Source organism: Chiloscyllium plagiosum, chromosome 16 (assembly GCF_004010195.1).
Source record: "Chiloscyllium plagiosum isolate BGI_BamShark_2017 chromosome 16, ASM401019v2, whole genome shotgun sequence".
Classification (NCBI taxonomy): Eukaryota; Metazoa; Chordata; class Chondrichthyes; order Orectolobiformes; family Hemiscylliidae; genus Chiloscyllium; species Chiloscyllium plagiosum.
The window spans coordinates 9,813,196-9,839,704 of NC_057725.1; the positions used below are offsets into that span (position 1 = coordinate 9,813,196).

Below are 26,509 nucleotides of genomic sequence, written 5' to 3' on the forward strand. Positions count from 1 at the left end.
AGCTGGAAGTTTTTGTTGCGAACGTTTCGTCCCCTGGCTAGGCGATATCATCAGTGCTTGGGAGCCTCCTGCGAAGCGGCAGGGACAGACCACTATAAACACCGGAGGAAACATCAAAGAAGCGCTTCGCAGGAGGCTCCCAAGCACTGATGATGTCGCCTAGCCAGGGGACGAAACGTTTGCAACAAAAACTTTCAGCTCGGCGAACAGAACCACAACAACGAGCACCCGAGCTACAAATCTTCGCACAAACTTTGAGGTGATAATCTGTGGAATTCTTTACCACAGAGACCTGTCAAGGCTGAGTAGACAAGATTGAGATAAATACGCTTTTAATCAGTAAGGGAGTTGAGCATTATGGGGAAAGTGCAGGAAAGTGGAGTTAAAGATTATCAGATCAACCATAATCTCATTGAATGGTGAAGCAGACTTGATTGGCGGAATGGCCTATTTCTGCTGCTACATTTGATCGCGTCAACCCATCTGTGGATATGAGGTGAGGACACATTCAGCTCAGAAAGAAATAATCTGTTGATGCTCACTTGTGTGAGGAATGTGAAGATTGAACTCTTGGATGTGATAGCAAATGTCTTGGCTCTTGACTACTACATGAAGTTAATATATTCAGGAAGGAGGGGAAAAAATAACATTGTCAGGTTATTGCTGTCGTGCCCAATTCTGAACCTTTTTCAAATGGCACTGTATTTATGGCAATCGTGTCCAGTAAGTTTGTGTAATGCTTATGGATAGCGTGAGGGTACCTGGCTGTGCAGACATTGGAAATCTCAATGTTTTAGTCAGATTCTGGAGGAGTGAATACATTGTATTTGAGCTGAGCATAGCATCATCCAGCACAGAAGAGATCCTTCGGCCCATCAAATCTGTGCCAACACTTTCCAACACTTGTCTCATAGCTTTGAATGTTATGACACTGGACATTGTGAAAATTGGATGGATGAACTTCGAGACAGTTGGGGGAGGGGGTGTGGGGATTGGTGGGGGCAGAGGTGAGTGTAGTGGCTGTCATGAAAGAGAAAGTGCTGGAGAATCTGACGGGCTTGAAGGTGGATAAATCATCCTGATTAGACTATGCCTCAGGATTCTGAAGGAGATAGCTGAGGAGATTATAGAGTCATTAGTGGTGATCTTTCAGGAATCATTGGAGTCAGGTAGGGTCCAGAGGACTACAATACCACTGTTTAAGGAGGGGGGTGGTGAGGGAGGAAGCAGAAGACAGGAAAATTTATATTGCTTAGTCTGATCTGAGTCATTGGTAAGATTTTAGTGTCCATTATTAAGGATGAGATTGCAGAGTACTTGGAAGTGCTTAGTAAAATGGGACAACACAGCTTCATCAAGAGGAGACCATGCCTGACAAATCAGTTAGAATTCTTTGAGAGGTAACGAACAAGTTAGACAGTGGATGTGATCTATTTGGATTTCCAGAAAGCCTTTGACAAGGTGCCACACAGGAGGCTGCTAAAACGATCAGATCCCATGGTGCAACACACTGGCATGGATAGTGAATTGACAGACTGGCAGAAAATAGAGAGTACAGGATAAAGGGGTCTTTTCAGGCTAGCAGCCAGTGACTAGTGGTCCACAGGGGTCTGTGTTGGGACAACAACTATTCAAGTTATACATTCACAATCTGGATGAATGAACTGAGGGTGTTGTTACTAAGTGAGCAGATGATACAAAGATAGTGGATGGAGTAATAGTGTTGAATAAGCATAGAGGCTACAGGAGGCTTGTAGATTAGGTGAAGAAGTGGTAGATGGAAGACAATGTGGGTAACTGTGAGGTTATGCACTTTGCTACAAAGAATAAAGGCACAGAGTCATTTCTAAGTGGGAAAATCTTAAACACAAAGGGTCTTTGGAGTCCTTGTTCAGGGTTCTCTTAAGGTTAACATGCAGATTCTTTTCAAGAGAGCTATAATACAAGAGCAGAGTCATACTGCTGAGGTTGTATAACGCTCTGATCAGTCTACATTTGGAGTGTTGTGAGCAGTCTTGGGTGCTGTATTTATGAAACATTGTGCTGGCATTGGAGGGGGTCCAGAGGTGTTTTACAAGAGTGATCCTGGGAAAGAAGAACTTGTGATATGAGAAGAGTTTGTGAACTGTGGTACTTGATGGAGTTTAGAAGGATGAGAGAGGAATCTGATTGAAACTTAGAGAAGACTGGGAGGATTGGTTGGAGTGGACGTGAAGAAGATGTTTCCACCAGTGAGAGAGACTTGGATCTGAGGGCACAGCCTCAGAGAGAAAGGACAGCCCTTTAGAACTGAGATGAGGAGGAATTTCTTCAGAGAGTGGTTGATCTCTGGAACTCATTGCCACAGAGGGCTGTGGAGGCCAAGTCATTCAGTGTACTTAAGAGAAAGATAGAGAGTTTCTTGATTAGTAAGGGATCAAAGATTATGGGGAGGAGGAAGGAGAATAGAATTGAGAAACATTTCAACTATGATTAGATGGTGCAGTAAACTCAATGGGCTGAATGGCCTAATTTTGTTTCTATACCTTATGGTCTTTGGATTGGTGTTGGTTTTCTATATTTGTGGTTGCTGCATTAAGCTCCATTTTGCAATTTGTAAACAGGTAATATAAGTAGATTTTCTACTGTACTTGTCCAATAGCACACAGGAATAGGCCTGTTGTCATCTCCAGTATGTGCTAATGTTTTCCTTCACCAAATATTAACGTGAATTTTTCTCCAGCAGAATATTTTACCTGATGTGACAATGCTTATGTTATTCTGTGTCACATCAGAAACTGAATGAGGATATTATAGCATTAAATAATTCAATAACCATTTATCAGACATTAGTTTACAATTAACTATTGTACACAACCATTACATGGCTCAGGCATATCAGTGTCTGGGCTAGCATTTAGCTGGTAAGTTACACAGTGTGGATAAAGCGTGGAGCTGGAAAAAGCAGCATCAGAGGACAGGGAGAGTTGAGATTTCAGAAGTGATGAGGGGTTCTGACCTGAAACATCGACTCCCCTTCTCTGATGCTGCCTGACCTGCTATGCTTTTTCCACCTCCACTCTTCATTCACTCTGACTCTCCAGCACCTGGAGTTCTCACTATCTCCAAGTTATACACATCAGTTTGGATTCCACTTGCCAACCTCTTAGAAAAAGAACCGGAAATGATACCATCCACCTTAACAAACCAAAACCCATAAATAGAAAGCAGAACATAACACCAGCATTCGCCCGGAGGCTCACTGATGATGTTATCTTGCATGGTGATGAAACATCTGAGAACAAATCTACCAGCTCAGCGAGCAAACTTACAGCCATGTTATAATGAGCATGAAACTTAAAGATATATTGACACACTAACCATGAGGCATAACGCAACAGTTTCTCTGTCTAATTTTACTTTGCCAATCATTGATCAGTACTGCAGGATTTTTGTTTTCAAGCAGCCGTACAGTTCCTTTTTAAAGTGATTTACAGTCCTTACTTCAACAACAATTTAGGTATCTCATTTTCTGGCTTTCTCCTTATGTGGTCCTTTTCTCTAATTGCCCCTTCAATTATTTCTGTCCATGACTTCATAGAGTTTACTGTCGGCCACGTCGGTGATGTTAATGGCAATCTATGCACAGGTGTTAGATTTCTGATCATGAAAATTGTGACTAATTTCAGTCGCACGTTATGAGTCAGGCCATCAAAGTGAGGACGCATAAAATGAAGCTGAATTTTTAAACCATTCAGACTTTCAGTTTAAAATGGGAGAATTGAGGCGTGTTACTTGGAATTTTCCATGCAGGTGCTGAGCTTGCACTTCAGGCCTTTGAAGGGCAGGTTAGCCAGATGAGTGGAATTTTGTGTTGGTCACATCTGTGAATAAATAAAGTTGTCTTACTGTAATTGCACTGTCTAGCTTAACCAGCAGATGGTATGCTTTTGAGACATTGAATGTTCCCTGATTAACTGACATGTCCAAAAGCTAAATTGTTTTCCATCAACTCATTTAAAAACCTTGTTCTGTTTAAGCAGTAGAGTCACTGCCAGCAGCAATGCACACTGACGAAAGGTTTGATAGCAGTCTGCTTGTTGGATTTAAAAGGATTGATAATATATAAGTTGTACTGTATGTACAAAACGTAGCATCAGATGTGGACAAAATGTTCTTTTAGAAAGATGACAATCCAGATTATAGAAGACGAGAGTAATAACTATCAAAAAGAAACAAAAAGATTATCTTTAACATACAAGCCACGTGAATTTACTGAAAAGTGAATTTATAGTAAGGTTTTATGCATTTTTCCTTCCCTGCAGGAAATATCAGAAAAGCAGATTATTATAGACTGTGTTCTCTTCACTAGGAATCTGGTATGGAATTCTGGAAGGAATCGGAGTACTTGCTGTGATCACCAATGCTTTTGTGATTGCCATAACCTCAGATTACATCCCTCGCCTTGTCTACGTATTCAAATACGGTCCGTGTGCAAATCAGGGATACATACAGGAAAAGTATGATCTTTCTCAACTTTTCTATTCAGATCCAAGTCTGAAAAACCCGTCATTATGTTATGTGTGCTTTCAAATGATTGATAGATGGTTCATTAAAAAGGGATCACTGTCTTTTCAAAGTTTGCCAGCAGTGAATTTGGGAGCTCAAGAAATGTTTCCTATACTTACAAGTGATAATTTTATATTTTCCTGCATTGCGATCTAACCTGCATACAAATAAACTTTCAAGCAGAGTCAAAAATGGAATCTATTCACAACCCAGGGTCTGACTGCACCGTCATTGAAAATCAAACGTCGTGTAATATTTTGCTAAATTGGAGACAGTATGTGGGTTGTTGAAGTGATTGGAATTTCTCTGCAAAGGGATGTCAAACTAGAATTCTATGATCGTCACAAAACAGAGGGAGTCCACTCAGATCACCATGGAAACAGGAGAAGTGGCAGCGGACAGAGGCAATTCATCCTTCAAGACAGCTCTGTCATTCAATGGTGTCATGGGTGATCATCTATGTCAACACCATTATCCTGGACTAGTCCCATAACTCTGAATATTTTGTCTTAATATGTGGAAATCCATCAATTTCAGCCTCGAACACACCCAATGCCTGAGCCCTCATGGCCTTCAGGGTGGAGAACTTTCCAAAGATTTATCCCCTGCCGAGTAAATAAACCTCTCCCCTCAGTCTGAATTGGACTGTCCCTTAGACTGTGTCCCTTGGTTCCCAACCATCCACCACTTCCCTGATCCAGGTAAAATATCCTTTCTGCATCTACCCTGTTGACCCCTGGAAGAATCTTGTAAATTTGGAAGAGATCATCTCTTATTCTCCTATACTCCAGAGAATATAGGCCACGTGTCTTTAATCCTTCCTCATGGAACACTGTCCATCCAGGATTAGATGGGTGAACTGCTGTTGTTCCACCTCTGGGGCTAGAATGCTTTTCTTTCAGCAAGGAAACTAAAACTGCACACAATATTCCAAATGTAGTCTCACCATGGGACTCTATGCAATTTCAGTAAAGCATTTGTATTCAAAACATCTTGTCATGTAGGCCACTGTAACATTTTGGTGCAGTTCTGGGCTGGCTCTCTGAAGGAGCAATTCACCTACTGCCACTCTCCCTAATATTTTCTCAACCTCGCCTTGCAAATTCTTCCTTTTCAGATAATGATCCAATGCTCCCTTGAATGCTTCTATTCAGCCTCTCTCCACCTCATTGCCAGTGTATTCCATACTGTCACCAGCCGTTGTGTGAACCGTTGTGTCACCATTTTGAACGTAGGGAGTGAGATACAGGGGGACCCGAATTAGAAACGTCCGTACTTATGAATGCAGTCCCACACATTGTTGTAATTTGAAGGACCCAACATACAGGCATTGTGTTCCAATTTGTGTATAAATTGACTTGAGAATGGCTAATAGTGGAATTTGAATTCAATAGAAAAATCTGGAATTAAGAGTCTAATGTTGACCATAAAAATTTCATCAGTTGTCAAGAAAAGAAACGTATTTTGTTCTCTAATGTCCTTTAGAGAAGGAAACTGTCAGGTCCACAGCAATATAGTTTAATCTTAACTGCCCTTTGGGATGGGCAATAAATGGTGGCCTAGCCAGCATCACACTCATCCCATGAATGAATTTTTAAAAAGTGGATTCGATAATGGAACCGTTCACAACCCTGGGTCTACCTGTGAATAAGATTTTAGAATTATTGCTGCAGGAAATGTGATGTTATGATGATAAAAGAGACATGGTTTAGAGAAGGGCAAGGCTGGGTACTAAATATTCCTGCCCACAAGCTGTTCAGGTAAGACTGAAAAGGAATAAAAGTGTGATGGAAGAAAGGGTGTTGAGAGGTAGTACTGTTCAAAGATAGCACTGCAATCACCTTTTTCACCATTTTCTTTGGATATTCCTGGAAGAGGAGAACACAAACAATGTCTACCAGAGTTGGCTTCCTGCTGAGATGGGGAAATCCGTCAGCTCCTTGTTATCTCTTCTTACCATCTCTCGATTTCTTTGAAATTTTCCTGACTTTCTAAGGATAGAACTTTCTGGAGGTACCACTTTGTCAGACAACACTGAAGTCTTTTTTTTTCTGTCAGTGGCAATCCTCTGTTCTTTTTGGAAAAAAAAACACATTTTAGGATTAAGCATTTTAAAGGAACATTGACGATACTCTTGTGTTCATGGCAAGAGCACACTTTTGCAAGAATGTCAGGGCATGGGGAAAGTGAAGAAACGATTGCTTCCAGGGGTGAGGAACTTCAACTGGTGAAGATAGATGAGACTGTTTTCCTTGGAAGAAGGAGGGCTGAGCAGAGATTTGATCGAGACATTGAAAAGATTGTAGGGCCTAGACAAAGGAGACGGGATGAAACAATTCTCAGCTGTGAAAGGATCAGGAACAGGTTTAAAGGAATTGTTAAAAGTGATCTGAGAAAAAAATGCAACAAAATGTTAGCAGCTGGAATGCACTGCCTGACTAAGAGTGTGGTGGATGCCTGATTCAACGAAGCATTCAGAAAGGAATTAGAGTGTAACCTGAAAAGGAAGAGTGTGCAGGGTTAGAGTGAACAAGCCGGAGAATGGATCAAAGTGATTGTTCATTCAGAGAGCTGGTGGACACAAAAAGGGCTGAACGGCCTCTTTCCAAACTTTAACAAATCTGTGATTTGTTCCTTCTCCTGGCAGGTACCTTATATCCAAGACCTCTGATTCTCAATCCTACCAGCAGCTTCTCCTGGTCTACTCTGGCCAAACCTTCCATGGGTCTTAATCAAGCTTCCTTTCTCAGTGTTTCTTCATCAGGAAAAGCAGTCACACCTTCACCAGCCTGTCAACATAACTGGAGTTCCTCATTCGTGTAGCCATTCTTGGGAAGCTGCTGCATTTTCAGTCTCTTTAAAGGACATGAGTATTTTTCTGAAATGAATCTGATCCTAACCATGCTCAGTCCTCAAAAGCTGTAGCCACATACTTCCCTGAGGTCTGAAATATTCGCAATCTTACAAATGTGCCTTGGCCTAATATGTAACATAGATTAACTCAATGTATCACACATACTCAAAGGATACCCCACACTGTTTTCGGATGGAAAGACGCAGACTAGGAAAACATGTGTCAGTAAAAATTAATGGATTAATATAAACCTTTAAGGGTTAAGATCTCAAAAGACATGTGTTCCAATGTTGTTTATTAAACTAGCCAGGTAATCAAGATGCATAATAAGACCAGAGTAAATCCCTCTGTGATTTGAAGCTTGTGGACTGTTTGCGGGCTAATGTGTAGTATAATTGGTATTACTTTTTCACAGATACCTGACATCTTCCAATTTTCTTGCAGATGCTTAACAGGCTATGTAAATGGCAGCTTGTCCTTCTTCAGCATGGCTGATTTTGACTCAACAGACAAAGGCTACTGCAGGTGAATATAATTCTGCGAAAGGAAGGAGACTGCACCGTTACCCCTAAAACACCCACACCTCAGTGCACTGAAATCTTCAGAAAAACATATGGGCAAATAAATAGCGCCCAACATGTAATCTGGAACAAGTTACTGAAGGTTCATTTAGCAGTTGTTCAATTATGTAGCATTCTTGCCCATCACCACTGGTTTGCTGTTGGTCCTCTGTCGCAGATACTATCGAATCCCTATAGTGTGGAAACAGGTCATTCGGCCCAACAAATCCACACTGATCCTGCAAAGAGTATCCCACCCAGACCCATCCCCCCCCTAACCTATCACCCTTCCTTTCCAATGGCTAATGCACCTAACTTACATGTCCCTGAACACTATGGGTAATTTAGCATGACCAATCCACCTAGCCTGGACTGTGGGAGGAAACCAGAACACTAGGTGGGCAACCTGCGGTTGTTGTTGGTAGCCTTTCTGTGGTAACGAGAAGTGTAAATGGAGTCCGTGGATGGGAGGTTGGCTTCCATGATCTGGACTGGTGCACACAACCTTCTGTAGTTCTTATGGTCCTGGGCAGAGCAGTTCCTGTTCCAAGTCGTGATGCAGCCAGACAGTATGCTTTCTGTGTTGCATCTGTGGAAGTTGGTGAGGGTCCATATGGACATGCTGAATTTCCCAAATGGCTGAGGAAGAAGAAGTGATGTTATGCCTTCTTGACTGTCATATCTACCTGGAAAGTCCAGGATAGATTGTCAGTTATCGTCACTCCAATGAACTCGATGCTCTTGACCCTCTCCACCTCCAATCTATTGATGCAGATGGGGGGGTGTCCTCCTCCTTTCTTCGTGAAGTCAATGATCAGTTCTATAGTTTTGCCAATGTTGAGAGAGAGGTTGTTATCATTTCACCATGTCAGCAAGCCCTCTATCTCCTTCCTGTATTCTGACTCTTCATTGTTAGATATCCATCCTACAATGGTGGTGTTGTCAGCAAACTTGTGGAGGGCGTTTGTTCAGAATTTAGCAACACGGTCATGGGTGTACAGGAAGTACGGTAGGGGGCTGAGGACGCATCCTTGGGGGGCTCTAGCGTTGAGTGTTATCATGGAGGAGGTGCAGTTGCCTATTTTCACTGATTGTGGCCTGTGAGTCCGAAAGCTGAGAATCCAGTTGCAGAGGGCAGGGCCAAGACCAAGGTCATGGAGTTTTGAGATCAGCCTGGAGGGGATTGTGGTGTTGAAGGCAGAACGGTAGTTGATGAGCAGGAGTCTGACATAGCTGTCCTTGTTGTCCAAGTGTTCCAGGGATGAGTGCAGGGCTAGGAAAGTGGTGTCCACTGTGGACCTGTTATATCGGTAGGCCAATTACAGGGAGTCGAGGCAGGTTGGGAGACTGGAGTTGATGTGGGCCATGACCAGCCTCTCGAAGCACTTCATGATTATGGAGGTCAGAGCCACTGGGCAGTAGTCATTACCGCATGTGCTTTCTTAGGTTTGAGGATGATAGTGATCTTCTTAAAGCAGGTGGGGACTATAGCTTGTCGGAGGAAGAGGTTGAAGATATCAGTGAATAGTTTTGCCAGCTGGTCTGCACAGGATCTAACTGAACATCTGGGGATTCCATCTGGGTCCATTGCTTTCCTTGGGTTGACTCCCAGGAAGGCTAATCTGATGTCTGCAGCGGTGACGGTGGGCACAGGTGCATCTGAGGCTGTTGGGACAGGTGACACCATGCCGCTGGCATTCTGCCCAAACTCAGCATAGAATGCATTGAATGCATCTGGAAGGGATTTGTCTTTATCCACTATCTTGCTTTCTTCATTTTGTATCCTGTAAATGTTGTTTAGGCCTTGCCACAGGCAACGGGAATATGCTTGGTTGGTTTGGGTCTCTAACTTGGTGCAGTACTGCCTTTTGGCATCTCAGATGGCTTTACCGTGGTCATATGTGGATGTCCTGTATGGGTCTGGGTAATCCGATTTGAATCCTACACCTCTGGTCTTCAGTAGGGAGTGGATTTCTCAGTTCATCCTGGGTTTCTGGTTGGGGAACACCCAATTGACTTCTCTGGCTTGCAGTCCTCCATGCATTTGATAATGGAGTCCATGACAGTGATAGCCGACTCATCGAAGTTTTCTGCCAATGTGGTCCAGCTCACCGATTCCAAGCAGTCCCAGGGTGACTCTTTCACAGTCTTGGATCAGCCTTATATTTCTTTCCGTTAAGCATCCTCCTGTTTCAGCTTCTGCTTGTAAGCTGGGAGGAGGAGCACAGCACCGTGATCTGCTTGTCCGGGGTTGGAGGGGGGAGGGGGGGGGGTGGAGTGGTAATCATTTTTGCTGATTGTGGAGCAGTAGTGCAGGATGTTCAGTCCTCTGGTGGGGCAGGAGATGTCTTTGTGGTACTTTAGCAGCATCAGCTTGAGGTTGACCTGATTAAAGTCACCAGTTGCAATGAATAAGGCCTCACTTAATATTTAACTGGACTTTATGCTAGGAGTTAAGTAAGTTAATGATTGAAATGACAGTATATGCGAACAGATTTACCCTCATTGCAGCAGCAAAATCCAGGCTATCCTTCCATAATTGCAATGATATTCCATTTTCTTACTTATCAGTAGGATAGAAACCTGACTTATAAAAAAGCACAAACTGAACAATCTATAATCAGAGGTAGGTCAGGATTTAAACACAGGAGCCAATAAAGGCATCCTGAGTGCAAAGTATATGCTTATGCCCTTGTATATGCTCAAACAAACAGAATGGATAATCATGAGTGTTAACATTTGATTTTTCACATTTTCTTTGCTTCAAGGTACAGAGACTACAGAGCTCCACCATGGGATCATGATCGATATGAGTTCACTTTACAATTCTGGCATGTTCTAGCTGCACGTTTGGCTTTCATCATCGTGTTTGAGGTCAGCCATGTCCGTTTACACCCTTACATGATTGAATAATATTGCTTGTGAGTTCACTGTCTCTCAACACGTTTGAGTAAACCATCAGTGTTAACTAGCGGAAAGTTACGACATGAAATGTAAAACATTTCTGTGAATATAGTATAAAACTAATTGGAGTAAAACATGTTGTCTTTATTGTGTGATTAGGAGGAATTTGGGGTCTGTGGATCAACACCCCAGTGTTGGACTGTGGTGGACAAGATCATAAGTCACAAGATGCCAGGTTAAAGTCCAACAAGTTTCACATTTCTAAAGCTCTAGATTTCAAATAAACCTGTTGGACTATAACCTAGGGCTGAGTGACTTCTGGTCTTATCTAAGATGAGATTTCAGCACGGGTCAGGAATCCTTTATGCAAAAACCTTGGGACCAACTGTTTCTCGGGTCAATTATGTTTTCAGTTTTTGAGTCCATTATGAATCTTTCAGGTCCTTTTGAAAATATTTTGCTGAACCTGACTGGACCTAAAAGTGAACTTTTTTTTCCAAAGGGCTCAAACAGACTCAGATAGTACTCGATGGCTTCATGGTATTATCGCTAGATGATTAATCCAGAAACTCAGCTAAAGCTCTGGGGAACCCAGGTTCAAACCCCACCAGGGCAGATGGTGGAATTTGAATTCAACAAAAAAAATGAAGAATCCACTGATGACCACGAAACAATTGGCTCACTCATGTCCTTCAGAGAAGGATATCTGTCATCTTCACTTTTGCCAGGCCGATATCTGACTACATAACAATGTGGTTGACTTTCGGCTGCCACATCAAATGGTCTAGCAAGCCAATCAGTTTGTGGGCAGCTAGGACTGGGCAATAAATGCTAGCCAGCCAGTGATGCCCATGTTCCCATGAGTGAATAAACAAAAAGTGACCTATAGAAATGCTGAAATAACACAAAAAGGTGGCACGGTGGCTCAGTGGTCAGCATTGCTGCCTCACAGCTCCAGAGACCCGGGTTCAATTCCGGCCTCAGGCAACTGGCTGTGTGTAGTTTGCACATTCTCCCAGTGTCTGTGTGGGTTTCCTCTGGGTGCTCCGGTTTCCTCCCACAGTCCAAAAATGTGCAGGTTAGGAGAATTGGCCTTGCTAAATTGCCCATAGTGTTAGGTGAATGGGTAAAAGTAGGGGAGTGGGTCCGAGTGGGTTGCTCTTCGTAGGGTGGGTGTGGACTTGTAATCTAAACCTAAGTCTAAACTGCAGAAAACATAAATTGCTTGAGAAACTCAGCGGGTCTGGCAGCATCAGTAGAGAGAGAAAAACAGAGTTCATGTTTAAATCCAGAACTGATAGTAGCTAGGAAAAAGGTTAGTATGTTTTTGATGACCGGGGTGGTGGGGGGTGGAATAAGCGGATAGGTGGAGATGGGGCACAGAGAGAGGGAAGTAAGTTAGGCAGTCATAGGGATGGTTGAAAGTAAGCCAAGAAGAAAGAAAAGTTGGCAATGGGAATCATAAATGGGTGAAAACGTGTTGGCTGTGGTGAAAACAGCCCATGTCCTTACAGGGTGTAGAGGTAGCTAATCGACATGGATGAAGATGTCAAAAAGTGTGGCGCTGGAAAAGCACAGCAGGTCAGGCAGCATCCGAGGAGAAGGAGAGTCAATGTTTCAGGCAGAAACCCTTCATCAGCAGGGAAGGGGACTGAGAGATAAATAGAAGGGGTAGGGATGAGGAAACTGGGAAGATGATACGTAGATGCAGGTGGGGGTGATGGTGATAGGTTGGAGGGGAGGGTGAGCAGATAGGTGGGGCGGAAGATGGACAGGTAGGACAGTTCAAGAGGGCGGTGCCAAGTAGAGGATTGGATCTGGGATGAGGTGGGGAGAGGGGCGTTTAGGAAACTGGTGAAGTCGACATTGATGCTGTGTGGTTGGAGAATTAAGATGTTCAAGCCCTAAAATTATTGAACTCAGTATTGAGTCCTAGAGGCTTCAGGGTCCCCAAGTTGAAACAGATATGCTGTTCTTTCAGCTTGCACTGAGCTTGACCCGAGATACAACGTCGGGCAGAGAACACCATGGTGTGCCCAAGTGGCAGGCAACTGGAAGCTCAGAGGGATTTTTACAGCTGCTTTCTGACCAGTTTGCCCAACACTTAGGTTCTGTTTGTAGAAATAACAAATAAAGAGCAGCTACCATTTCCATGATCCAGCCACCCACTCCTCCAGGGTCCCCTTGATGACGTGGCGTGTCAACTTCCCAATCTGCGCCATTTGCCCCTGGAGAGGCAGATTAGGAAAAGCAGTTCCTGGCTGGTGCCAAAGGCAAAGTTCAGCTGTTTTAGGCATTGTTACCTCTCCTGCAGCACAACTCTATGCAATGGACACCAGAGATAGAGTCATAGAGGTCTACAACTTGAAAACAGGCCCTTCGGTCCAACTTGCCCATGCCATCCAGTTTTCACAATTAAACTAGTCCCATTTGCCTGCATGTGCTCTATCACCTTCCATACCTATCCCATCCATGGACCTGTCTATATGTTTCTTAAATGACAAAATTGTACTTGCTTCCACCACTACCTTTGCCAGCTCATTCCAAATACTCATCACCCTCTATGTGAAAGATTGCCTCTCTGGACCCTTTTGTACCTCTTCTCTCTTCCCTTAAACCTATGGCCTATAGTTTTAGACTCTCCTATCATGGGGAAAAGCTGCTCACTATCTACCTTATCTATGCCTCTCATGATTTTATATACCTCTACAAGGTCACCCCTCAGTCTCCTACTTTCCAGGGACTGAAGTCCCAGCCTATCCAGCCTCTCCCTATAACTCAAAAATTCCAGCCCAGACAGGATCCTAGTAAATCTTTGCTGCACTCTTTACAGTTTAATAATATACTTTCTATAATAGGGTGACCAGAACTGCACACAGTTTTCCATCTGTGGCCTCACCAATGTGTTGCACAGCTGCAACAAGACATCCCAATATCTATACTCAGTGCTGTGACCAATGGAAGCTGGCATGCTAAAAGCTTTCTTCACCATCCTGTCTACCTGTGACTCCATTTTCAAGGAGCTATGAGCCTGTACCTAGATCTCTTTGTTCTATAACACTCTCCTGGGGCCCTACCATTGACTGTGTAACTCCTGCCCTGGGTTGCCAACATCTTGCATTTATCTAAATTAAACTCCATCTACCATTCCTCAGCCCACTGGCCCAATTGTTCAAGATCTCACTATATTCCCAGACACTTACTAACCATATCTCCTAACTTCTCATCCAAATCATTTATATAAACAACAAATTATGGTGGACCCACTAGTCACAGACTTCTGGTCTGAAAAATAACCCTCTACCACTACCCTCTGTCATTCACAGTCAAGCCAACTTTGTCTCCAACTGACTATCTCTCCCTGGATCCCGTGAGGTTTAACCTTACTCAATAACCTAGCATGTGGTACCTTCCCAAAGGCCTCACTAAAGTCCACATGGACACCATCTGCCACACTGCCCTCATCTACTTTCTTTGTCACCTCTTCAAAAGTACTAAATAACATTTGTGAGACGTGATTTCCCACGTAATAGGCCATATTGACCTATGTTGCTGGAAAAGCGCAGCAGGTCAGGCAGCATCCAAGGAACAGGAGAATCGACGTTTTGGGCTAAAGCCCTTCTTCAGGAATGAGGAAAGTCTCCAGTTTCCTCATTTCTCCTCCCCCCACCTTCTCTCAGTCAAATCCCTTGAACTCAGCACCGCCTTCCTAACCTGCAATCTTCTTCCTGACCTCTCCGCCCCCACCCCACTCTGGCCTACCACCCTCACCTTGAAACTGCCTGACCTGCTGCGCTTTTCCAGCAACACATTTTCAGCTCTGATCTCCAGCATCTGCAGTCCTCACTTTCTCCTCCTATTTCTAATCAGTCCTTGACTGTCTAAATGGCTGTAGATCTTGTCTCTCAGAATCCCCTCTACGCAAGATACAATTATGCAAGATACTGCCGTATAATTAATAAGTGTAAGATTGTCAGCATAAAGTCAACAGAGGGCCATATGGGCCAGGTACTGTTACTCTCATCAGTCAAAATACTTTGGCTACAAATGGTAAAATTGCAGAAAACACACATCGACAGGGATAATATTAATTGTCGACAATGGTGTATTTTGAGCAATATCGAATTGGCCATTCATGTTACACCGTTCCCAGTCTTGCCTGTCATTAGTATAAAGAAGGAGGCTCATTGTGTCCAATTGAATGCAAATTAAGAATGTAACATAGTCATAGTCTTCTACGTGGAAATAAAATTCCATGAGTTGTTAACATCATTCTTTCTGGATACTTACAGAAAGTTATTGTTCCTGAGACTTTGTTATGGGGAATCTGTGAATATTTATAGTAAATGCAAATATTCCTCACCCTGCCTTTCTGCCACTAGAAAACTATGTTTGCTCGGTAACAACTATTTTTAACAATTTCTCAGAGCAATGCAGTAATCAATTAGAGTCAATCTGCCTGGTTTATATTTTAACAATGACTGGCTGTTAATCTGTCAATCATTATGAATGGGTGCATTTTCCATGGCAATGCCTCTCCTAGTCAGAGTCAACCAATTGGCTCTCTCCTCTCATGTAGCATAACCATTACTTTCCCCTTGTGAAATTTCCTGTTAAGTCTAAGACAATAAATTTTGACACAATTACCTCTTTTCAGCAAGTTTTAATAAAAAAAGTATTTGTTACCCAAATATTTTCTGAACATATTTTGATGCCTTTTCTCTCTCAGTAACTCGCATTGCGATTTTCCAAACAGTACATTTTAATTCAATATTAAAATAAATATGTTCTACACTTGTGATTAAAAACATCCATTTGATCTGTTTTATGCCTCCCCTTCTCCCAAAACCCCTGACCTTGGGCTAGGTAAACTTGCCCAAAATAGTTATGTATGTAATTGGGAGGGTGCTGCCCCTTTAAGAGAACTGATCAGGTGATCAGAAGGACAGAGCTTGGGTCCAGTCTAGAACAAGCTGCGGACATGTGAGCATTGTCAATAATGTGCTCCTGTTCGGACTTACCATTGTCAACTGTTTCCAGGTTCCAAAGGAAGCGCCAATATAAGGTTAAGTTGTCTATGGTTCCTAGAAGAAAAGGCTATTGAGTAAAAGTAAGGGACAATACAGGTAGAAAGAACAGAGAACATGGTGTTTCTTTCATTAGAATTAACATTAGAATTAGCTTTATTGTCATGTGCACTGGAATGAGTGCGTGAAAAGTTTGCAATGTCGCTGCGTTTGGCACCATTTTCGGTATAACATTTATAACTTGATATTGTTTTAACTTAAATTCTGAAAGCAAACAGAGACTACTTCAGAGAAATAGGTAGGAAGGGGAAGTAAGTTCAAAATATATAACGGATAAGATTCAAGATTCATCTGTAACTTTTAAAAATGTGTTTAAAAACAATGTCTTGGATCGTGTCTTTGAGGTCCTGAAGAGAGAGGGTGACCAGTTCCAAGTTGTCCATGTAGGTACCAACGACATCAGTAGAAAGAGGGATAGGGATGTAAGGCAGGATTTCGGGGAGCTAGGGTGGAAGCTGAGAGCTAAAACAAACAGAGTTGTTATCTCTGGTTTGTTACCCGTGCCATGTGATAGCAAAGCAAGGAATAGGGAGAGATTTCAGCTGAACACATGGCAGTAGGGATGGTGCAGGATGGATGGTTTCAGGTACATGGATAATTGGTGCTCATTCTGGGGAAGGTGGGACCTCTACAAACAGGATGGTCTTCACTTGAACGAGAGGGGTACTAATATCCTGGATGGGAATTTGCTGGTACTATTCAGGTAGGTTGCAACTAGCTCAGCCGGGGGATAGGAACCTGAGGTGTAGTTCCAGTGCACAGGAGGATGAAAATAGAGAGGACAGGGACAGGATTCCATGGTCTACTTCAATGCCAGAAGTATCCGAAATAAAGTAGGTGAGCTTGCTGCATGGATAGGTACCTGGGACTTCGATGTTGTGGCTATTTCGAAGACATGGATAGAGCAGGATGAGGAATGGATGTTGCAGGTTCTAGGGTTTTGATCTTTCAGTAAGAATAGGGGAGGAGGTAAAAGAGGGGGAGGTGTGGTCTTGTTAGTCAAAGATAGTATAACAGTGACTGAAAGAACTTTTGATGAGGGCTTGTCTACTGAGGTAGTCTGGGCTGAGGTTAGAAACAGGAGAGGAGAGGTCACACCACTGGGAGTCTTTTATAGTCCTCTGCAGCGTTCCGGGGATGTGGAAGAGAGGATTGGCAAAACAATTCTGGGTAGGAGTGAAAGGAACAGGATGGTCATTATGGGGGACTTTAACTTCCCCAACATTGACTAGAAATGCTATAACTCTAGTACGTCATTTGGATCAGTTTTTGTCCAATGCATGCAGGAAGGTTTCCTGACACAGTATGTCAAAGAGCCATCAAGAGGGGAGACCACATTGGCTCTGGTACTTGGTAATGAACCAGGCCAGGTGTTTGATTTAATGGTAGGTGAGCATTTTGGAGAGAATGACCATAATTCAGTTACGTTTAGTTTAGCAATGGAAAGAGAAAGGTACATGCCACAGGGCAAGAGATATTGATGGGGGAAGGGCAACTATAATGGCCAGGTGTTTGATTTAATGGTAGGTGAGCATTTTGGAGAGAGTGACCATAATTCAGTTACGTTTAGTTTAGCAATGGAAAGGGAAAGGAACATGCCACAGGGCAAGAGATATTGATGGGGGAAGGGCAACTATAATGTGATTAGGCAAGACTCAGGATGCATAGAATAGGGTAGCAAAATGCAGGGGATGGGGCAATCGAAATGTGGAGCTAGTTTAAGGAACAGATATTGTGTGTCCTTGATAAGTATATCCCTGTCAGGCAGAGAGGAAGTGATAAGGTAAAGGAACCATGGTTTCCAACAGAAATTGCATCTCTTGTTAAGCGGAAGAAGGAGGCTTATGTGTTGATGAGATAAGATGGTTCAGATGAGGCGATAGAGAGTTACATATCAGCTAGGAAGGATTTAACGAGAGAGTTAAGAAGATCAAAGAGAGGACATGAGCAGTCTTTAGCAGGTAGAATAAAGGAGAACCCTAAGGCTTTCTATTGGTTTGTGAGGAATAAAAGGATGACTAGGGTCAGTCAAAGACAGAAGTAGGAAGTTGTGTGTAGACCCTGTTGAGATCAGAGAGGTACTAAATGAATACTTCTCATCAGTTTTCACTCAGGAAAAGGAGAATATTGTAGAGAAGAATGAGATTTGAGATGTTAGACTAGAAAAGATCGAGGTTACTAAGGAAGGAGTGTTATTAATTCTAGAAGGAGTGAAAGTAGACAAGTCCCCTGGGCCAGATGGGATTTATCCGAGGTGTCTAGGAACCTAAGGAGCCTTTGTCTTTGATATTTGAGTTGTCATTGTCTACAGGTTTAGTGCGATAGCACTGGAGGATTACAAATATTGTGCCCTTATTCAAGAAGGGCAGTAGAGATGACCCAGGTAATTATAGACCAGTGAGCCTTACGTCTGTTGCAGGAAAAGTTTTGGAAAGGATTATAAGAGGTGGGATTTATAATCATCTAGCAAACAATGATTTGATTGCAGATAGTCAACATGGTTTCATCAAGAGCAGGTCATGTCTCACAGACCTCATTGAGTTTTTTGAGAAGGTGACCAAGCATGTGGATGAGGGTAGAGCAATTGACGTGGTATACATGGACTTCAGTAAGGGCTTTGATAACGTTCAAAATGCTCAGCTGTTGGAGAAAATGCGGAGGTATGGGTTTCAGGGTGACTTCGCAGTTTGGATTAGAAACTGGCTTTCTGTAGGAAGGCAAAGAGTGTTGGTTAATGGAAAATATTCAGCCTGGAGTCCGGTTACTAGTGGTGTGCCACAAGGATCTGTTTTGGGACCACTGCTGTTTGTCATTTTCATAAATGACTTAGACACAGGCATAGGTGGATGGGTTAGTAAGTTTGCAGATGAAACTAAAGTCAATGGAATGGTGGACAGTGTGGAAGAATGTTACAGGTTGTGGGGAGACTTGGATAAACTGCAGAATTGGGCTGAGAAGTGATAAATGGAATTCAATGCAGATAAATGTGAGGTGATTCACATTGGGATGAATAACAGGAAGGCAGAATACTGGGTCAATGGAAAGATTCTTGGTAGTGTGGATGTGCAGAGGGATCTTGGAGTCCATGTATACAGATCCCTGAAAGTTGCAATGCAGGCTGATAGTGCTATTAAGAAGACATACAGTGTGTTAGTTTTCATTGGTAGAGGGATTGAGTTCCAGAGCTGTATTGTCATGCTGCAACTATACAAGATGCTAGTGCGGCCAGACTTGGAATATTGTGTACAGTTCTGGTCGCCCCATTACAGGAAGGATGTGGAAGTATTGGAAAAGGCTGAGAGACTTAGGTCTGTTCTCATTGGAAAGAGGAAGGCTAAGAGGGTTTTGATAGAGACATACAAGATGATCAGAGGATTAGATATGGGAGACAGTGAAAGTCTTTTCCCTAGGATAATGACGTCAGCTTGTACAAGGGGACATAACTATAAATTGAGGGGTGATAGATTTAAGACAGATGGCAGAGGCAGGTTCTTTACTTAGAGAGTGGTATGGGTGTGGAATGCTCTGCCTGCCAATGTAGTTAACTCAGCCACATTAAGGAGATTTAAACAATCCTTGGATAAGCACATAGATGATGATGGGATAGCGTAGGGGGATGGGCTTAGATTAGTTCATGAGTCGGCGCAACATCAAGGGCTGAAGGGTCTGTTCTGCGCTGTATTGTTCCATGTTCTATATTCTATAGGAGCATGGCATTGCTGGTCAGATGAGCAATGGGTGGGTGCTGTAGTTGCTGGAGATTAGAGTCAAGATTAGAGTGGTGCTGGAAAAGCACAGTAGGCCAGGCAGCATCCGAGGAGCAGGAAAATTGACGTTTCGGGCAAATGCCCTTCATCAGGAATGCTGATGAAGGGCTTTTGTCCGAAATGTCGATTTTCCTGCTCCTCGGATGCTGCCTGGCCTACTATACTTTTCCAGCACCACTCTAATCTTGAGACTAGCATTTATTGTCCATTCCTCATTTTTTTTTTAGAATTAGAATCATTGCCCAAGTGTCAACCACATCTCTGTGGTGCTGGGGTCGCATGTTTGCCAGATTTGAAAGGATGGCAGATTTCCTTCTCTGAAGTACGTGAGTTAATCAACAAATCTTACACAGTCACCATCAGGCCAAACATGTTTGCTCCAGGTTTCTTCCAAAATTGAATTCAGATTTCACAATTTGACATGGTATGATTCAAATCCATGTGCCCTCTGAACTCACTATTATTCTCCATCCCAATTTCCCTTATTAAAATGGTAAGATGTGACTTATCTGGACCAGACGACTTTCCACCTTCAGCACTGCCAAGTTTCTAACTATTTCACGGTCTCTACTTTATCTGATCTAGAGAGATAATGGTGAAGAAGATAATGATAATCATTATCTTCTTTACTACTGTGTTGGTAGCATCCAATTTTCTCATGAAGGCTATTGCTAATTGAGATAAAAAATAATTGAATATGCTTTCAGGAATATGAAGCAATCAGTGGAAAATAGAGACATTTTATCTGTCATGGTAAAAGCAAACATCTGTGGATGCTGAAAACGCAAAATAAAATCCAAACTTAATAGATAACCTCAGCAGGCCTGGCAGTTTCTTTGGAGAGAGAAATTCTGTTCAACCTATTTCTCTCTCCACAACTAGCACCAGACTTGCTGAGTTTCTCCAGCTCTTCCAGAAGTTTTTAAAAATCTGTGTTCCTGCTATGGGAGCTGTGCTGCCAGCATTTATTATTGAGTCTGAATTGCCCTGAAAAGTTGGTAATGAGCCATCTTCTTGAATTACCCCAGTTGACATTTTGCAGACCTATCCTCCTCCTTTTCAAAACATCTGAAAGCCAAGCACCTGGCTAATGCAAAACTGGACATGTTTAGGTTTTGGATTTAGAAGGATTCTCTTATGGCAGTGTCAGCTTAAGCTGAGTAGATAATAGGTGCACTGTTAATGCTTCTCAATAGCTATTGGTTATATAAAAAGGATTTCACAGAAATCCCCAAGGTTTATGTATTTACATTAAGAGTGATTAAATGTTTGGAGAAAGCAATACAAAAATGAAGTACCATTGTTAACAAAGAAGGTAAAACTTGATTTTTGCTCACCTTGTATTCCCTCCCTCTCAGTATTTTGCTCGATTATGAGCCAGTTGTTTATAACATATCAAAGATTAAAAGCAGCACTTAACAGAGGCTAATGGTTTACTTTGCTGTTCCTTCACTTCAAAGCCAGACACTGCACTTTTAGAAGTCTCCCTTAATGATTTGATGTAAAAAATTAACGTAACGTATTTAAATTTGTTAATTAGTATTTTCATTCATACTTTTTTATTGGTATTAACTTAGTGAATAGTGTTTTTATCTGAAAAATATTTTATGTACCTCTTCAGTATATCTATCTTGGCTGATTTAGAGTCATAGAGATGTACAGCATGGAAACAGACTCTTTGGTCCAACCGTCCATGCCAAACAGATGTACCAACCCAATCTAGTCCCACCTGCCAACACCTGGCCCATATCCCTCCATACCCTTCCTGTTCATATACCCATCCAAATGCCTCTTAAATGTTGCAATTGTACCAGCCTCTATCACTTCCTCAGCTCATTCCATGCACGTACCACCTTTGTGTGAAAAAGTTGCACTTTTGGTCTCTATTATATCTTTCCCCTCTCACCCTAAACCTATGCCCTCTAGTTCTGGACTCCCCACCCCAGGGAAAAGACTTTGTCTATTTACCCTATCCGTGCCCCATATAATTTTGTAAACCTCTATAAAGTCACCCCTCAGCCTCCAACGCTCCAGGGAAAACAGCCCCAGCCCATTCAGCCTCTCCTTGTAGCTCAAATCCTCCAACCCTGGCAACATCCTTATAAATCTTATAAGTTTCACAGCATCTTTCTGATAGGAAGGAGACCAGAATTGCACACAATATTCCAACAGTGGCTTAACCAATGTCCTGTACAGCTGCAACATGACGTCCCAACTCCTGTACTCAATCCTCTTACCAATAAAGGAAAGCACACCAAACGCCTTCTTCACTATCCTATCTACCTGCAACTCCACTTTCAAGGAGCTATGAACCTGCACTCCAAGGTCTCTTTGTTCAGCAACACTCTCTTGGACCTTACCATTAAGTGTATAAGTCCTGCTATGATTTGCTTTCCCAAAATGCAGCACCTCGCATTTAGGGAAGATAGTATCCTGCCCTACTCTGGTGCACATGAGACTCAGAATCACAGCGATGTGGTAGCATCTAAAATGACCCCAGCAAGCCATTGAGTTCAACAGCAATTAGGGATGGACAGCAAATGTTGGTCTTGACAGTGATAGTCAAATCCCAGACAAGCAGAAAAAAAAGAATTGCAACTACATTTAAAAAAAAATTCTTGTTAGACAATTAAATAGTTTTCTTTCACCACACTCCCTCGGACCTTACCATTAAGTGTATACATCCTGCTAAGATTTGCATTCCCAAAATGCTAAGCACATCAAATATCTGTACTGCAGCTCTCACTGTTCTCTGCAGTAAAATTGTTAAAACCTGAAGAATTTGTTCAAGAATACGATCTTTGCTATTTTAAATATTGCAATTTGATTCTGATACTCAAACCTCATAGATCCCAAAACTTGAGCTTATGCAGTGGCTTGTTCAACATTTCAAGCTTTAGTGTGAAATCCAACATTTTCCCTTTTCGAAACCACTCTGAGTAATTCTTGTTAAGTACAGACACCCAATCCATGTTTTCTTTCAACCTGACCTCAAAAGGCAGATAAATAGGGGACTCTCTGCATACTTTATAAAACTTTGAAATTTTGTGGTGACTTTGGGAATAGTGGGGCTTGAGTTGCAGCCGAGTGAGCTGTGACATGGACTTCAATCGAAGTGACCTGAAATTGTGTGAAATATACACAGCGATGATTGAATATGTCTGACTGTTCAACCTGTGGGGGTCAACACTAATTCTTGCCAAAATAATTCTGTTCACATCTGCACATGTGCAGCACAGCAGTTGTCAAAGGGGAACAATGACTTCCTGTCTAGGGATGTTCTGGACGATGAAGTCTGAATTCCTAATAGAACATTGAACATAGAAATGTACAGCACAGAACAGGCCCTTTGGCCCACAATGTTGTGCCGAGGTTTAAACCTAATGTAAAATATAGTAACTTAACCTACTCTCCACTCAATTCACTGCTATCCATGTGCATGTCCAGCAGTCGCTTAAATGTCCCTAATGACTCTGCTTCCACCACCACCACTGGCAACACATTCCATGCATTCACAACTCTCTGTGTGAAGAACCTACTCTGATGTCTCCTCTATACCTTTCTCCCAATACCTTACCAGTCAATCCTGCCCTGGGGAAAAGTCTCTGGCTATTGACCTTATCTGTTCCTCTCATTATCTTGTATAACTCAATTAGGTCTCCTCTCTTCCTCCTTCTCTCCAGAGACAAAAGTCTGAGCTTATTCAACCTTTCTTCATAAGGCAAGCCCTCCAGTCCAGGCAGCATCCTGGTAAACCTTCTTTGCACCCTCTCCAAAGCCTCTATCTTTCCTATAGTAGGGCGACCAGAACTAGGCACAATATTCCAAGTGTGGTGTCATCAGGATCTTGTAGAGCTGTAGCAAAACCTTGCGGCTCTTAAACTCAATTCCCCTGTTAATGAAAGCTAAAACACCATATGCTTTCTTAACAACCTCATCCACTTGGGTAGAAAGTGAGGTCTGCAGATGCTGGAGATCAGAGATGGAAATGTGTTGTTGGAAAAGCGCAGCAGGTCAGGCAGCATCTAGGGAACAGGAGAATCGACGTTTCGGGCATTAGCCCTTCTTGGCTAATGCCCGAAACGTCGATTCTCCTGTTCCCTAGATGCTGCCTGACCTGCTGCGCTTTTCCAGCAACACATTTCCATCTCATCCACTTGGGTGGCAACTTTGAGGGATTTATGTACTTGGACATCCAGATCCCTTGGTTCCTCCACACTGCCAAGATTCCTGTCTTTACTCCTATATTCAGCATTTGAGTTCAACCTTCCAAAATGCATCACTTCACATTTATCCAGGTCGAACCCCATCTGCTATTTCTCAGCCCAGCTCTGCATCCTGTCTATGTCATGCTGCAGCCTGCAGTAGCCCTCTATACTATCGATATACAACCTTTGTGTCATCTGTAAGTTTACACACCCACCCCTCAACCTCTTCATCCAAGTCATTTATCAAAACTACAAAGAGCAGAGTCCCAAGAGCAGAGCCCTCTGGGACCCCACTCAACACTGACCTCCAGACAGAATACTTTGCATTTACAACCACTCTCTGCCTTCTGTCAGCCAGCCAATTCTGAATCCAGATAGCCAAATCTCCCTGTATCCCATACTTCCTGACTTTATGAATGAGCCTACCATGGGGAACCTTATCAAATGCCTTGCTGAAGTCCATAAACACCACATCTGCTGCTCGACCTTCATCAATCTGTCTTGTCACCTCCTCAAAGAACTCAATAAATATTGATTTGTGAGACATGACTTGCCCCTCACAAAGTCATACTGATTGCCTTTAATCACACTATGCTTTGCCAAATAGTCATAAAAATACAGTATAGTAATCAAGCTTGAAATATTCTCATTCTTTAAAGTATTAGACAGTGCATTGAAGATAATAATTAAACCCTAGGAATGCTCAAAGTACTTCTTTCACAGCCAACCGTGAAAATTATTTACTGTAAAACATATTTGTGGCAGTACAGCATCTTGTCTGTGCAGGTTGGAGTACCAATCTGAGGCATTATTTAATTCAGTCCTGCACATCACTGCATTTTTTTATGTAGTTTGTGCTGCATGAAGCAATTTTGATTTTGATTAATACGTCTTTCATAGTGGAGAGAGGGAGAATCACCCAGATCCCACACTAGAAACCGTTTGTTCACAGCTGAGCTAAAGCTTTTGCATTACTGAAACAGGCACATTTTATCAAAGCCTTTCATCTTACACTCATCAGGACAATTTGCAAGAGACACCAATGTAAAGAGAAACTAGCCCACGCTTGCAAAGGTCACAAGACACTGTCTAACGTTAAGTATGATTCCGTGATGAGATGTCACACTGACAACCAATATACGAAGGAGGGTTTTGCCCATATTGTAGGCTATCTGTACAAACTGCAAACTGCATGTTGCTTTATGGTTTTATTGCTCAACTACTAATCCCAAAACTCAGTTCATGTTCTGGGGACCTGGGTTTAAATCCCACCACAACAGACTTAAAGAGCCAGCAATTAAGGTGTGATGATGACTATGAATCCATTGTTGATGGTTGGGAAAAACCGATCTGGCTTGTTAATGTCCTTTCGGGAAGGAAATCTGTCATTCTTACCTGGTCTGGTCTACAAGTCCACAGTAATGTGGTTGACTCTTAACTGCTCTCTGGGCAATTAAGGTTTGGCAATAACTGCTGGCCTAATTGGAGGTGATGTCCTCGAATTCCAGGAGCAGCAATTACTGTTTTATATGCTGTTGCATTGTTTTGGAACTTTGGAAAAAATAAGTCAAAACAACAGCAGTTTAAAAGGGAAAAGAGCAGACAAAGGAAGCACATGGTGAGGACAGTGCTGGGGAGAGAGAGAGAGAACCTGCACAGTTACCGCCTTTGCTGTTTGAATTCGTGTATCACTTGACATCGGAGTGCCTCTGGGAAAGTTAACAAACAGTGAAATTCACAACTAATCTTGGAGGAACTGTTGGGTGAAGTTCACAGCACAGAATCAGATAAGTTAATTGTTGTTTTAAGTCTGTCCAAGAGAAAGGCTGCAGTATTGAGTATAGTGGATTCTTTCTTGATTCTATGTTTTTGCAGATAAGTCTCTTGATTAAACTTAAAATATAAGCCATAGCGATTAATTTGACCTGGGGCAGTATTTGCAGTATTTCTGGGTCTGTAGATTGTGAAGGAGCAAAAATGGCCTTTGCAGTGATATGTACTTCTTATCAGATGTGGGAGTTTAAAGAGAGTTAAAGGTTACTGTGGATTATATCTGCCATAAATGCTGTTGGATGCAAATCTTATTAGATCGAGTGGCTCGGTTGGAGAGACTGATAGAAGCGATGAGGAATTTGCAACAGCAGCAGTATGTGATGGATGGCAGTTATAGAAAGGGGGGAAAGTCTCAGATACAGTCACGTAGATGGGTTAACTCCAGGAAGGGTGAGAGAGGTCGGCAACTAAGGCAGGAGTCTTTTGTGAATATACCCATTTCAAACAGGTCTGCTGTTTTGGAAAATGTAGGAGGTGATGGATTCTCAGGGGAACATAGCACGAACAGCCAAGTTTCTGGTATTGAGACTGGCTCTAATGCAACGAGGGGTACGTCGGCTTCCAAGAGATCAATTATGTTAGGGGATTCTGTAGTCAGAAGAGGCCAGCAGAGAAAAAGCAGAATGGTGTGTTGTTTCCCTGGTGCCAGGATCAAGGATGTCTCAGAGAGGGTGCAGAATGTTCTCACAGGGGAGAGGGGCCAGCAGGAGGTCATTGTCCACATTGGAAACAACGACATTGGAAGGGA

The 26,509-nt window shown here is 42.6% G+C and overlaps 1 protein-coding gene across 1 annotated transcript in view; it reads left to right on the forward strand.

Annotated features, from left to right (window-relative positions):
* The window catches only part of ano3 (anoctamin 3), a 559,677-nt gene that overhangs the window by 525,727 nt on the left and 7,441 nt on the right, over positions 1–26,509 (forward strand). The window contains exons 25-27 of the mRNA XM_043705429.1: positions 4,352–4,499; positions 7,847–7,927; positions 10,731–10,836. Coding sequence (XP_043561364.1) covers positions 4,352–4,499; positions 7,847–7,927; positions 10,731–10,836 — 335 coding nt within the window. The remainder of the gene's footprint in view (positions 1–4,351; positions 4,500–7,846; positions 7,928–10,730; positions 10,837–26,509) is intronic.